Source organism: Mchenga conophoros, linkage group LG9 (assembly GCF_057382185.1).
Source record: "Mchenga conophoros isolate Kocher_MC1m ecotype Shallow Benthic linkage group LG9, M_conophoros_male_GT1.1, whole genome shotgun sequence".
NCBI lineage: Eukaryota > Metazoa > Chordata > Actinopteri > Cichliformes > Cichlidae > Mchenga > Mchenga conophoros.
Genome location: NC_140534.1, coordinates 26,610,563 through 26,623,363, shown reverse-complemented (window position 1 = coordinate 26,623,363; position 12,801 = coordinate 26,610,563). Strand labels below are relative to the sequence as shown.

The 12,801-nt window shown below is 39.7% G+C and overlaps 2 protein-coding genes and 3 non-coding genes across 5 annotated transcripts; all 5 read left to right on the top strand.

Moving 5' to 3' along the window:
- The first annotated feature begins 239 nt into the window (after positions 1–239).
- Positions 240–4,448, top strand: rpl7 (ribosomal protein L7). Its single transcript, XM_085287283.1, has 7 exons — positions 240–293; positions 791–890; positions 988–1,154; positions 1,553–1,690; positions 3,254–3,363; positions 3,876–4,091; positions 4,400–4,448. Exons 1-6 carry the CDS (start codon positions 280–282, stop codon positions 4,082–4,084), a joined length of 738 nt encoding a protein of 245 aa, XP_085143409.1. The 5' UTR covers positions 240–279; the 3' UTR covers positions 4,085–4,091; positions 4,400–4,448.
- On the top strand, positions 1,783–1,874 carry LOC146567432 (small nucleolar SNORD12/SNORD106). The gene has a single exon (XR_014893981.1). It is a non-coding gene; the product is annotated as a small nucleolar SNORD12/SNORD106 (small nucleolar RNA).
- LOC146567431 (small nucleolar SNORD12/SNORD106) lies at positions 3,431–3,523 on the top strand. The gene has a single exon (XR_014893983.1). It is a non-coding gene; the product is annotated as a small nucleolar SNORD12/SNORD106 (small nucleolar RNA).
- On the top strand, positions 4,137–4,229 carry LOC146567430 (small nucleolar SNORD12/SNORD106). Its single transcript, XR_014893982.1, has one exon. It is a non-coding gene; the product is annotated as a small nucleolar SNORD12/SNORD106 (small nucleolar RNA).
- A 433-nt stretch (positions 4,449–4,881) lies between the features above and the next one.
- Positions 4,882–9,963, top strand: lg9h8orf89 (linkage group 9 C8orf89 homolog). Its single transcript, XM_085287281.1, has 7 exons — positions 4,882–5,222; positions 5,313–5,358; positions 7,812–7,906; positions 8,174–8,312; positions 8,743–8,850; positions 8,943–8,998; positions 9,265–9,963. The coding sequence occupies exons 1-7, from the start codon at positions 5,024–5,026 to the stop codon at positions 9,402–9,404; spliced, it is 783 nt and encodes a 260-aa protein (XP_085143407.1). The 5' UTR covers positions 4,882–5,023; the 3' UTR covers positions 9,405–9,963.
- Positions 9,964–12,801: the final 2,838 nt, after the last annotated feature.

Here is a 12,801-nt window from a genome sequence, read left to right as displayed (position 1 = left end):
ACCAAAATACATATTATAGCGTTGTCTTACCTTTAAAGCGTTTGTTATTACAATAATATTCCTTGCAGCAGTCATAGAAAATAGTTGTTGATATATTAACCTATAAATTTAAGGGAGCATTTATCCAAGAGCATTATTACAGCGGGTTTTGCTTAACTTTAGTTTTGAATACATCGCTATAATTTATCCATCAGGCAGTCGGAAGGACGCTCCGCAGAGGTCCTAACGCTTTTATCCCGCACATGCGCAAATGAAAAAGCCTCTTTCTCGGTGATCGCAATGGCGGACGCAGAGTGAGTGTTTCCCTCTGTGTTAAAATCTAATCACATCCAGCATTAAACTAGCCTCTGCTGTTAATTTTACAACGCGAATGAGCTATTTAGTTCATGTACGATAGAATAATAGCAGTATTGTTACAGATGGTGATTATTATTGTTGTTAAGGGTACTTTATAATAACTGAGTCCATATAGCCGAGTTCAACATGGCTGTCTCTTTAGCATCTGTGGATTATTACAAGTGTCCAGTTCTTGTGGTTAAAAAATTAGAACTAAAATAATAGTCAGCTATTTCAGCAACCTTTGAGTTTATGCTGCTGTAAAACCTCTCTAGTCTAGCTATTGTATGAAGTAGTATTTACCTGTGTGGAAGCCGGCAAGTGACTGGCAAGCTAGCAGCCCCCATGATTCAGTCATCGTTTCTGTTGAGCGATGTACATGTGTTCAGGTATCTTGTCCACCACCTCGCTTCGGATTTTTTCCTTACAACATATTTTTTTAACGTTTAAACAGAAAAAAGGTTCCGGCGGTCCCTGAGAGCCTTTTGAAAAGGCGAAAGGCCTACGCGGCCATGAAGGCCATGCGTGTCAAGAAGCTGCTGGCTGAGAAAAAGGTAAAGTGAAGCTTTGTGCAGACAAGTATTCCCGTATGGATGGAGATATCGGATAGAGCTTTGAACTGCTTCGACGTGTTTTCCCTTTTGCATTCAGGTCCGCAAGGTGACCAGGAAACTGATCTACAAGAGGGCTGAGAAGTACCACAAGGAGTACAGGCAGATGTACAGGCGTGAGATACGAATGGGCCGTATGGCTCGCAAAGTGGGAAACTTCTATGTGCCTGCTGAGCCCAAACTGGCCTTTGTCATCAGGATCAGAGGGTGAGTGATGCGCACTGCTTGGGATTTCTCTGTATCTGGCTTAAAAGAACTGCACAATCAGTTGTAAGGTGTTGTGCAGGCAGTGCCACATGAGAGGATGTCCAGCAGCTGAGCCTCATACATTACTACTTTGTTTTTAGCTGCTCAGTTGCTTGTTAATTCAGTTGCTATTGAAAAGTCATTTTTATTGAATGATTAAGCCAGTCCTTGTGGATAAATACAGTTGAGTGGTTAATGATGCATGCTCTTTCCCCGACTTATCGACTCTGCTGATACACATTTGTAATAAAAAGCCAATAATGTTCTGAAACCACTCTAAGCAGCTTAATTAGGAAGTTGTACTTTGATGGTAAGTCCAAACAGTAATCACAACATTTTTTGTTTGTTTGTTTTTTCAGCATCAACGGTGTGAGCCCCAAGGTCCGCAAAGTTCTGCAGCTGCTCCGTCTGCGCCAGATCTTCAATGGTGTCTTTGTCAAGCTGAACAAGGCTTCAATCAACATGCTCAGAATTGCAGAGCCTTACATCGCTTGGGGGTAAGGACTGTGTCACTCTGAAACCTGCTGTTCAGAAATAAGAAGCGATGGTGGGGGGTATTAGCACGTCTCTAAATAGGTGATACACTTGGAATGTGGTTAATGATGCTGAACTTTTTTCCCCATCTTATCGACCATGGTGATTACTGACTGAAACTAAGCCAGTTTTGTCTGAAACCACATTCCATAGTGGTACATGCCAGTGTGTTGACAAATGTGAGTGTGTTGGCTTCATACTGTAATGATGCAGCCAGAAACTTTTGTAACCTGGCATTTACTACAGTGGTCATTCACTGACACTTGAAATCAACACATTAAAGTACTGTTCAACAGTTTATAGAAAAATAAGCCAGTGTCAAACTAAACACAGTAAATGCTTGGCTATATTTCACAAAGCTTTAATGTCTTGATGTTAAAGACCCAATGGAAATGTTTGTGCTCTGTGTGTTTGACATTGCTGTGTGCTGCTGTAATGGAAGAATTTACCTGATCTTCACTACAACAGCCCTGTGGAAGTGTGTGTTACTTGGCACACGTGTACACTGTAGGTTAGACTTGTAGTGTTTGCTTTTGGTCACCTTAATACTTCCATTTTTGATATTTATATAGTTGGTTGGGGTTACTCCTGTCCGGTCATTTATGTCAGTCTTGTTTGGATGTGTCTAAGTGACACTTTTGATGCAGATAACTTGATCTGTATTGGTAGATGCAATATTGTTCCCAATGTTGTACTAGGTTACTGATATTTCTTTATACTATGATGGAGTCCAAGAAACACCATCATCTGCCACTGTGTAATGCTTTGTATTTAACTGTATTTAACTTTGTATTTAACTGACTTAACATTTTTTGCATGTTGCTGACTGTGTTAATTTGGCACACCTGCATTTGGGAGGAATTGTGTAGATTTAATATTTAAAACTAAACTTTTTCCTTCATAAGATCTTAGCAAAGCAGGATTGGTTATAACACAGAACAACCCTATAGATGCATTACACAGTGGCACAATATCCTGAAAGACTCATCAAAGCTGCAGAAATTTGAATTGTTACCATTCAATCATACCAATTAGATTAAAATAGGATCCTCAGATTGGTCAGTTGAGTCTTGAGCCTAAATTTGAACGGTCAGGTTTAGTATCCAGGCACTCTGTAATGTTAATGCAATGAGTTTTACCAAATCTGTGGGGAGAATTGCCATTCAGATTGTAGATCATGCTTCTTCCCCAAAACAATGATGTACATAATCTTTTTTTGACAAATTGCCCACCACTGCTTAGACATGAAAGTGCCAGGTTTGGAGAGATGAAATCTGAGCTCTTAATGTTTTGGGGTTCATATTTTAATATTTTGTAAATGCCTCTTAAACTCATTAGAAGAACTCAAATTACTTAGATTTACAAAACAAGTGTTTTTCAGGTATGCTTGAAATTTAAAGTATCTTTTGAGTTAAATAAAACAAATGAGTATTTATAATCCTATTTCTTTATAAATTAACACACGTTAACATCATTGATTTGTGCTCCTTTCAAAACTGGAACCTTGGGTTTTTTTTCCCCCCTAGATACCCCAACCTGAAGTCTGTGCGCGAGCTCGTCTACAAACGTGGGTACGGCAAGATCAGGAAACAGCGCATTGCCCTCACAGACAACGCTTTGGTGGAGAAGTCCCTCGGTATGGAAACGTTACAGTGCTGTTGAAAATGTTTGTAGTATACCTTTTAGGTAAATGGTTGGCGGTTGATGTGGTTAATGATGTACACTTTTTTCCCCGTCTTATCGACTTTGGTGAAAAAAAGGTTGAAAACTTTGCCAGTTAAGTCTGAAGCCACATGCCAACCTAACAGGACTTTACCAAAGAGAGATTTGTAGTTGATAATTCTTGGCTTGTACTGTATTTGTTGGTCAGATGTTTGGGAACATGAAATGGAAAGATGAGGCTTGCTTATCAAGCTCGAAGAGTTTTACTTTGTGCCTGAAAAGATTGAAAACATCAGCGCTTCAAATGGCAGCAAGCACATCTGGAAATGAGTCTTGTTGTCTAAGTTAAAAGAAGAAAAGGCAGAGTTGCTCCAAGCAGTTTCATTCTTGGATTAATCAGCCCTTCGCTTTTAAAATTTTGAAATGAAACACTTAAATGCTAAAGCTGGCACGCAGTTCAATTTATTAAACACTTTTTATCTGTAGGCAAATATGGCATCATCTGTGTTGAGGACCTCATCCATGAGATTTACACAGTTGGAAAGAACTTCAAGCCCGCCAACAACTTCATGTGGCCCTTCAAGCTGTCGTCCCCACGCGGTGGCATGAACAAGAAGACCACACACTTCGTGGAGGGAGGAGATGCCGGCAACAGGGAGGATCAGATCAACAGACTGATCAGGAGGATGAACTAAAGTCGTGGTGAGTTTCAGTGATATTTTGCAGGTTTTGAAAGTAGACTGATTTGATGTGGTTAATGATGCATATTCTTTTTTCCCCATCTTATCGACTATGGTGAAAACCACTTGTTAATAAGCCAACATTGTCTGAAACCACATCTTTAGTCATTGAACTTTAAATCACCGACTGGGAGATCTTTCTCTTTGAAAATCTATTTAAATCCAAACATGGATACATGTTGAATGCTATCTATTTTTATTAAAGATGTGTTGCTGAGACTTTATATAACATCAGAATTCTTACCTCATTGTCTTATTTTCTTCCCCCAGGTTTTCAAAAGGACTCAAAATGTACAATAAAAATTTGGAGGAAAAAAAACCTTCCTGGTCCTGTCATTAATGTGTAAATGTGTCATGAATCACGCAGGTTGTTTGGTATTTACGTGTGGGTGTGGTTGTGTACATTACTACTTGATATATTAGTAATATAATATCCAGCGTTAGCCCGTGTTAATATAATATCCACCCAGGGAGTTAACTACATAAATTGGGTAGTTCTCAAGGACACACACTTTTAACTTGTAAAAATTAACTAAAAACTATATTTGAAGGCAATTTACTGCATTTATCAAATAATTGTGGGCTAGCTGTAGCCTGTATGGATAATGGATAAAATACATATATTTTTTTTTAGGTATTATAGGACATAGTATTTGGGTACATTTTTATTACGTAACCTGGTTAGGAAACAGAGAAAGCTAAATATAAAAAAACCAATGCAGGCGAATTTTGAAGCCTGTTTCCATGGTGACGTGATGACTCGTTAGCGTTGTACCAGAGTGAGCTGCAGCCTAGCACTGCTGCTCGGGGATAACCGGTTTTAACCCATGTACCGTTAGCTGTGTGTAGCACTAAGGTAATGTCTGAAGTAGATGTTCGTGCGGCTGCTCCATCATGATAACTTGCCAGTTAGACCCGTCGATAATCACCGTAAAGGGGCTAATATCCCGGGAAAGCTCGAACTGCGGGCAGCGCGGCCCTGATGCGGTTGGATATCCGACATACAGGAACTTGAGGATGGGAGCAGGTGGAGGGCAAGCGTCTTTAAGGCAAAGTCAACCAAGGAAATTTCCTGTTATACAACCTTTGAGCAGTGAGTAAGCGTGCTCCATAAATGTGCCAAATTCATTCAAAGAAGCTAGCCTAACGGTCCGTAAAATGCTGAGCGCTGTCTGTGTTGTAGAGTCCAGGGACGCGAAACCTCAGCTGACTGGCTTCATAATTGGAGGGTAAGCTATGTGAATATTTTGGAAGCTATAAAAACGCTACGCCACAGATATAATAAAAGAGATGTTCTCACAGTGTTTCACACTCGTTGTTTTTAACCACTATGCTAGTACAGACTGAAAGAGAGTGGATGGCGTTACTGTTTCCGTGCCAGGCTTATATGGAAGACCCGAACTACTGTAATCCAACGTAATTAACACTAGACTAATGTCTGCCTGTTTTTATTTATTTTATTTTATTTTTTACCTATTATGCAAGTAAGGGAGGCTGGCACCTACTTATTGGCTACTCCACATCATCAAGCTTGCTCAAAAATACATAAAGATACGATTGCAAACATAAAATAAGACAAATTAATACGGAAGTTCCGTAAAAACAAATGTAAAAAATTGCATGGAGATGCAAATAAATACAAAGGAAAACGAAAACACCAATGCATTTCAATTGATCTCATACTGTATGAATAAAACACATTTTTGAATATTTGTGCAATTAATTGCATATCAATATATTTATTCAGTCATTTAATTTTGATTATGGCATTTTTAGTGCTACATAGATAACCATAAATAATTCCTTCCTGGGTTCCATATCCAGCCCACAACATGAACCACTTATTTCCTTTATAGAGCCCTGTTTTAGGGTGAGTATGAGTATATTACGGTATATTACATGATAAAAGATCCAAGAATTATACATAAACGGACTGGTACTTATATAACTGAACACTCTTTGACTCAAGCCTCATTACATAATAATATACATAATAATCACACTCACATTCATACAAGCACTAAGGACCTTGTCTAACATTCACACCCTGATGGATGCATTGGGGGGTAACTTGGAATTCAGTATTTTGCCTAAGGGTAAGGATCCTCGCAGGACTTGCAGACTGGAAGAGCAGAGAAGTGAACCACCGACCTTCTGATTGGTAGATGACCCACTCCTTGAGACAAGGTCGCCCTGAATATAATGCTCAATAACACCAAGAAAATGTCATATTTTTAAATGAAAATCCATACTTTTTTGCATACCGAATAGGAAATACTGTCAAGATATTGCAAAAATAATGATTTGCTAATGAAACTTTATTGTAAAAGAATTGCCCATGTGCAGAAATCACAGAGCTGCAGATTTCAGCTGTCAGTTTTTTAATCTGGAAACTTTTCACCCCGTGCTTCCTGAATTGCTTACTGTAAGCCGGACTGGTTTGATCTGTATTTCATACGTAGCATATGGCCAGAGTGTTCCTACATCATCTCTTCAGGACTGAGATGCAGTGACTGTGCCGGCTACTCTATTAGACACAGAATACCAGCTGGCTGCTTCCTCTCTAGATAGTTCCCTGCAGTGAAACTGTGCTTTGGTTCATTGTACTGCTGAAAAATGAAATTAGCTTTGATTAAGTTGTGCCCAAAGCATATGGCATTACACATATGCAAAATGTAGTAATAGTATTTTGCACATCCTTGTTCAAGATCCCTTTTGTTCTGTAGAAATCTTTTACTGTACCTGCTTGAAGGGCAGTGTATGGACTCCTCCAGCATATTTTCCTTTCTACTACATTTACAATTGTTCTAACTTTCAAATTTAAATACCTTGATCTGCCCATAGTACATTTTCCAGTCTTCCCTTTGTCCAATGGGCTCTTTCCCCCTTTCTAATCTGTTTATTTTATTGGCTAGTCTCAGATTTAGCCTTTTCTTTCCACTTCTGCCCAGAAGACCATATTCACGAGTCACCTCTTGACCATTATCCAGTTCAGGACCCATGAGGCATCCCTGCTTCTGACACTAGAGACTCATACACTGGCCTTCTTTCTTAGTCATTTGAAGGGGTCTCTCACATATTTTTTATTGAGGTTGGTGTTAGCTGGTGCTGTTGAGCAAGTTAGTGGTATGAGAGTATCACAAACTATTGTATGAAATATTGTTTTGTTTGACAATTTTCCATACGGGAAATCACAAAAATACTGTGACAAGTTTCAGAGGGAAGATTGTTTTTTAAAATTCATATTGAGAATACAGTTGAACCCACAAAGCAGACGCTCAGCTTTAGCACGGTGCTAACATAATTATTGAAAAAGGGGGATTTCTAATCACCATTCAGCATTTTAACATGATAAAACTCCACTAGGGAACACAGCATGCCACTCGACAGTGGAAGTAATGATTGCTGAAGGTGGGCCTCCGCTACGCCTCCGCTGACTTTCCATTACAAATCAGTAATGGGAAATTATCAGTGAATCGTAAGTAATTCATGATGATTAATCATAAAGATTGTTACTGAAACAATTTTTATTTGATTTAATGTAAAAATAAAAAAGCATTTCTTTATAAAACTTTGACATTTGTTGGTGCCATGACATGTTTTTGTTTTTTTCTAGGTGGTATTCAACTATCTAAAATATAGAATCCACGTGTGCTGATATATTTTTCTCCAATTTTTCTAGGACGCCTACTTTAACCAAAGATGACAAGCTGGAGTTGCAAAACACCAACCCAGAGAGGGATCTCAGCGGGAGGCGCTTTCTGTTAGATAGAAAATGTAAGAACTGCAGAACAGGAGACAGCCTTATGTTAATAAAACTGAGAGGAAACTAAGGAGTTTCTTCTTACTTCCCCACTCAAAATGGGCTAAATTTAAATTTGTGGCATGGGGTTTGTGTGAACTGACTGCCAACAGGTGGAGCTGTTGTCTTACATAGTTTCTATAGGTCCCTTTCCAGTGGGACATTAGCTACTTGCGGGAAACTTACAGATATAACCTGACAGTGGAATTAATGCAGAGCAATTTTCTTATTCCCTTTTTAAGGTGTGATGTTAGAGAGGACCAAAACTGTGATTCCTCCACTGCCAAGAGACTACCATGTGCACAGACCTGGTAACCTCCCATCCTTCAGCCTCTCCAAGGAGCTTTCCCACAGCCACACAGGGCGACCCTTCACCCTGGGGTAACCTTTGGATTAACATCTTTTGGGCAGCTTATTGTAGCTGGAATTTCTTTTAAAAAAAAAGCATATTTCATGAGACAGCTGCACAGATATTAGTTATTATACTGAGTCACAGTCTCATGCAGGGTATGACAGATAACGTGAAGAAAGAGAAACAGCAGCCAGATAAAAGTATTGTTTTGACACGCATGCATTATCTGTCAGAAAAAAAGAAAAGCTCGAGTAGCTTTTAATGTTTAATTTTCTGGCAGTTCAAGGGCAATTCTAGCTAGAACTGAAAATCATTATGCTGCACAAAAATATTATCTCAATAACAAATTATTCTCAATCTTCTATTTATGGGAAAAGTGGGGTTTGTTGGTCTGAAGCTTTGTAAAATGTCAGCTCTGCGTTCATTATACTCCTTAATGTTTTTACTTGCGTCTCCCAGGTACCCTGAAAGCTATAAACTGAACACAAATCCAGCCGTCCTCATTCCCTCAGCTTTAGTCGTCAGTGGCAGAAACACCTTTTCGGTTGAGAACTGCAAGCTTGGCAGGTATTTTGGCTTTCTAAACAAAATGTGACCAAGCCAGTGTTTTCAGTTAATTCTCAATGCAGCCACCTCTGTTGTGCTTGTGTCGTCTGCAGGCCCAAGGTGAAATATCCATCCTCCAACGTAATGACTGTTAAAAACAATCAGAAAAGTGAGTTCACTTCCTGCTTTGACTTCATTCTCAGCCTTAACACATCAGGTCCACATGTACTGCCTTTACAGCACACTTAGCTTTGAAGTGAAAAAACAAACAGCAAACAGTTTTGTGTTTTTATGTAACATGCGGCATATTATTCAAGAGTTTATCTCTAATTAAGATTATTATTACTTAATGACAGGGAAATGTGTGCAGGATATTTAGAGATTAAATATACCCTGTGCTTCTCTCCATCTCTTTCCATTTCTCTCGCCACACAGGCCAGTCCTATCCGGACCCAATAGCTGGAGCCTCTCGCTCTTACATCCACAGGATATCTGAGCTGTCCTCTCTGGAGGGCGAGACGGTGAGGCAGGAAAAGCTCAAGAAAATGAGAAAACCTCGAAAGACTCCATCCTGACAATCACCTCCTTCCCAGTCACACTGGTCGAGGTTAAAAACATTCGAGTCTGTGCCAACGACGGAACAGAATAAACCACTTAGGGCGCCATGTTCATTTCAGTGGCTCGTTCTGACTGCTTGTTTGTCCTCTGTGATATTAGTTTGCTGCTTGGTATGGCTGGTGGTTACATTCTGGGATTCTTAATTACGTGTAGTACGGACTTGCTGCAACAATAAATGCCGGTGATGAATATTAGGTAAACATTTTCCAGTCTGACGCACAGCTGTCAGCAGTTTTCCACCCAGCACCTGCATGCAGGATATTTAATTTAGCTTTCTAATGGCTCTTGTATAATGCGGCCATATTTCTTTCTGTATCATCTGTATCATATTTCATACGGTGTCCATCTTTGGCCTCATCGTTACCACAGTGTTTCAGACATACAGCATATCTAAGCTTTGTTAAGTAAGTGAAATATTGACATATATAGTAAATAGTTTAGCAAAGCCATTATTGTGCCTTGTTAACTGTCTTCCTGAAATTAAATAAATTTATTTTTGTTATTTTGAGGACCTTCCTTCATGTGTATAGCTTTTTTTTCACCACATATGTGGACCGTCACACCACTTTTTGGTGCAAACACTACATATAGACCACTACAATTAGCAAAATATGCATTCCATATTTACGAAACAGACACAAAACTGTGCCCCCAGATCCGAGAATGTGGTGCTGTCCCACGCAACGCAGAGTTTTGCTGCTGAATACTCTTGTTCATTGTATTTGACAGCAGCCATGCAACTGTCTATTTTTGTGTAGAGAGAAATCTGGACGTGTGCAGAAATATGAGTCTTTTTTGAATAGATATAAAAAGAACTGGTCCTTATTCTACTTTCTACAGCCATCTATACTGGATAATTGTGCAGTATTTGGCTACATATTTGAACCATTAATTCATTACTTGAACTATTTATAAGTTTTGTCCCTTTGGTGGAAGTAAAGGTTGTGAAAATATCACATCTGACGTCATTTTAAAGTTTCTTTACAACCCTTTAAAATTTAATAAGATTAAATTTACTTGGCTCTGTGTGTAAATAAAGACGGAACAAGAAAAGAAAGAATTAATGGCTGAAATCGTTTTTCCACTAATTGCTGATGCGTGTTATCACGCTGCTACAGCTCTCCTCTGCGTCACCCTGTGCCAATCAGAAAGACGCAGGGGAAACAGCTGAGATGAAGTTCTGTCGCTGAGATCATTTAGTGCTGAAAGTGACAGATGAAGGCTTCTACGTAGTCTGATATACATTTAAGAGAGTTTTTGTTTCAGTTATTGTTTTTTTTTTCTCTTTTTGGCATTTCTGCTGGATTAAACAAAGCAGCAAGGGAGAGGAGAAGAAGCCATCATCAAGGATATCAGTCAGTATGCGCGCTCTGAAACTCAACTGTCAACTGTGTTTAATTTCAGGGAGTGTGTGCCTAAGCTCCCTATTAAATAGCACTGAGATGTTGTCAAACGTCAGGCTCTGTTTGCGTCCCTCCCTCCGCTGGGATTGTGAGGTGTGCATTTCAGGGGCACACAGTGACCTAGAAACACAGAGCCATCCCCTTATTCATACCAAGGGAAGGGGGTGCATGAATGCCCAAATGGAGGCCGGGGCTCCCTCTTCTTGCAGGGTTTTTAGCGTCCATTTCAAGTGTAGTGAAACAAAATGACCTGGAACAAACAGTCAACAATGAGGTCTTTAATAGGAGCTGTTCTGGGGCCTGCCCACAAGTGGTTTATCGTTTCACTGTAGTTCCACGGGAACCTTGAACAAACGAGACAGTGCTGAATTAAAAGTTCAACTGTCTCTTAAGTCAAGGATCCGATAATGACGAAAACGCCAATTCATTTTATCTCACAAAAGGCATGAAAGCATCAGAAACACGTTTTATGAGCTGAAAAAAAAGCCAGGTTGTGTTACTGTTTCACCTGACTTGACATTGTGACTCTATCAGCAAGGATCAGAGAATGTAGCCTGTGTGCCAACACCTCAGATCAAAAATATGCTGTGCTGCTATATAAATTTTGATGAGACAAGGTTTCCTCGAAACAGTTCAGGAGACTCAGATGTAAGTTTTTATTATTATTCACTGTGGCTGACTTGATAACACGTGTTCTTGCTGATCATTTTATCTTCCCACTTCTGGTTTTGTCCTTAAACTATGTGCATTTTTATACTAGAGAAAAACTCGTGCTCGTTCCTTTTATTCATTCAGATGTGGTGCATTTTTAATTTTTGCTTACAACTCAGCTTTTTGTCCTTCACGATGCTGCAGTCTCGGCTCGGTATAACATAGACAGATGCCAGGAAAAGACTTTGAGGCCACCGAGATAGACAGGCACCAAAGATAGGCTCCAAGGCCACTCTTCATGCTGAACAGAGTCCTGTAGTTTGAGCAATTTAGGCTTTTCTGACAGAGAGGAAGAAACCTTGTGCTAACATCGCTATTAGGTATGAGATGAAAAGAGCCAGCTCGAGTCTGTGGACAAGCACAGCGCTTTTCTATATTGAAAGTGTTGATCATATGCAGTTTGCCGTGCACAACAATTATCACTTCGTTTGTATACTCTGTACCCCGTGTGTCTGGATTAGCATAAAAAAGGAAACATGTCTGGTAGTCTGTAGTTTGTCAGTGGTCTAAAAATTATATTTAAGGATCCTAAAAGACAGTTATACAGTGATAAAAAAGAGGTCAAATCTTTTTTTTGTCTTTTTCAGAAGATCGTATAAAAAACCAAAACAACAACAATTGTAATTTTATCATTTCAAAATGTTTGCACACAGGTCAGGTGACATTTATTTATTTTCATGTCATCAATCTATCCTACCAGAGTGATCTGTTATTCACAGGCATCAGTGAAATTTGAGGTTTGGTAAAGATATATATATTTACACACTTTGCCCTTGACAGAGAAACGCACGCATGCATGCGCACTAGCCCGAGGTCCTAACCTCTCCACTGCTGTGTGACATTTAACGATGTGATTTATGAAATCTACCCCGATAGCTCCACCCTGCCACCTAGCCATTATCATTACTCGAAGCGTCATCTCTCTCAGGGGCAGGGCTCGGTTTCACTCCCCACCCACACATCTTGACTCATCTGCCGGCTGCTGCTAATGTCCGCATTGATTTACATACATATGGATCCATATGCCAGGTGAGGTGACTCATGAGGGGACAATTATCAGTGACGATGTCAGGATCAGGCAGGAGAAAAACTTTCATCAATGTCATTACACTTGCAGCTCTCCAAGGCCAGCCAGCTTGTAGAGCCATTGCTAGAGTGTCATCAGTCCTCTCCGGGGCCTATCCAGCAGTAATGACCTGTAATGAATGGAGTATCATTAGAAGGACGTACAAAACGTCTT

Coding starts and splice junctions, on each gene's coding strand:
- rpl7 (XM_085287283.1), top strand. Junction 1,155..1,552: donor TTTGTCATCAGGATCAGAGG/GTGAGTGATGCG, acceptor TTGTTTTTTCAG/CATCAACGGTGTGAGCCCCA. Junction 1,691..3,253: donor GAGCCTTACATCGCTTGGGG/GTAAGGACTGTG, acceptor TTTCCCCCCTAG/ATACCCCAACCTGAAGTCTG.
- lg9h8orf89 (XM_085287281.1), top strand. CDS start 5,024: ATGATAACTTGCCAGTTAGACCCGTCGATAATCACCGTAAAGGGGCTA. Junction 8,313..8,742: donor GGGCGACCCTTCACCCTGGG/GTAACCTTTGGA, acceptor TGCGTCTCCCAG/GTACCCTGAAAGCTATAAAC. Junction 8,851..8,942: donor GAGAACTGCAAGCTTGGCAG/GTATTTTGGCTT, acceptor TGTCGTCTGCAG/GCCCAAGGTGAAATATCCAT.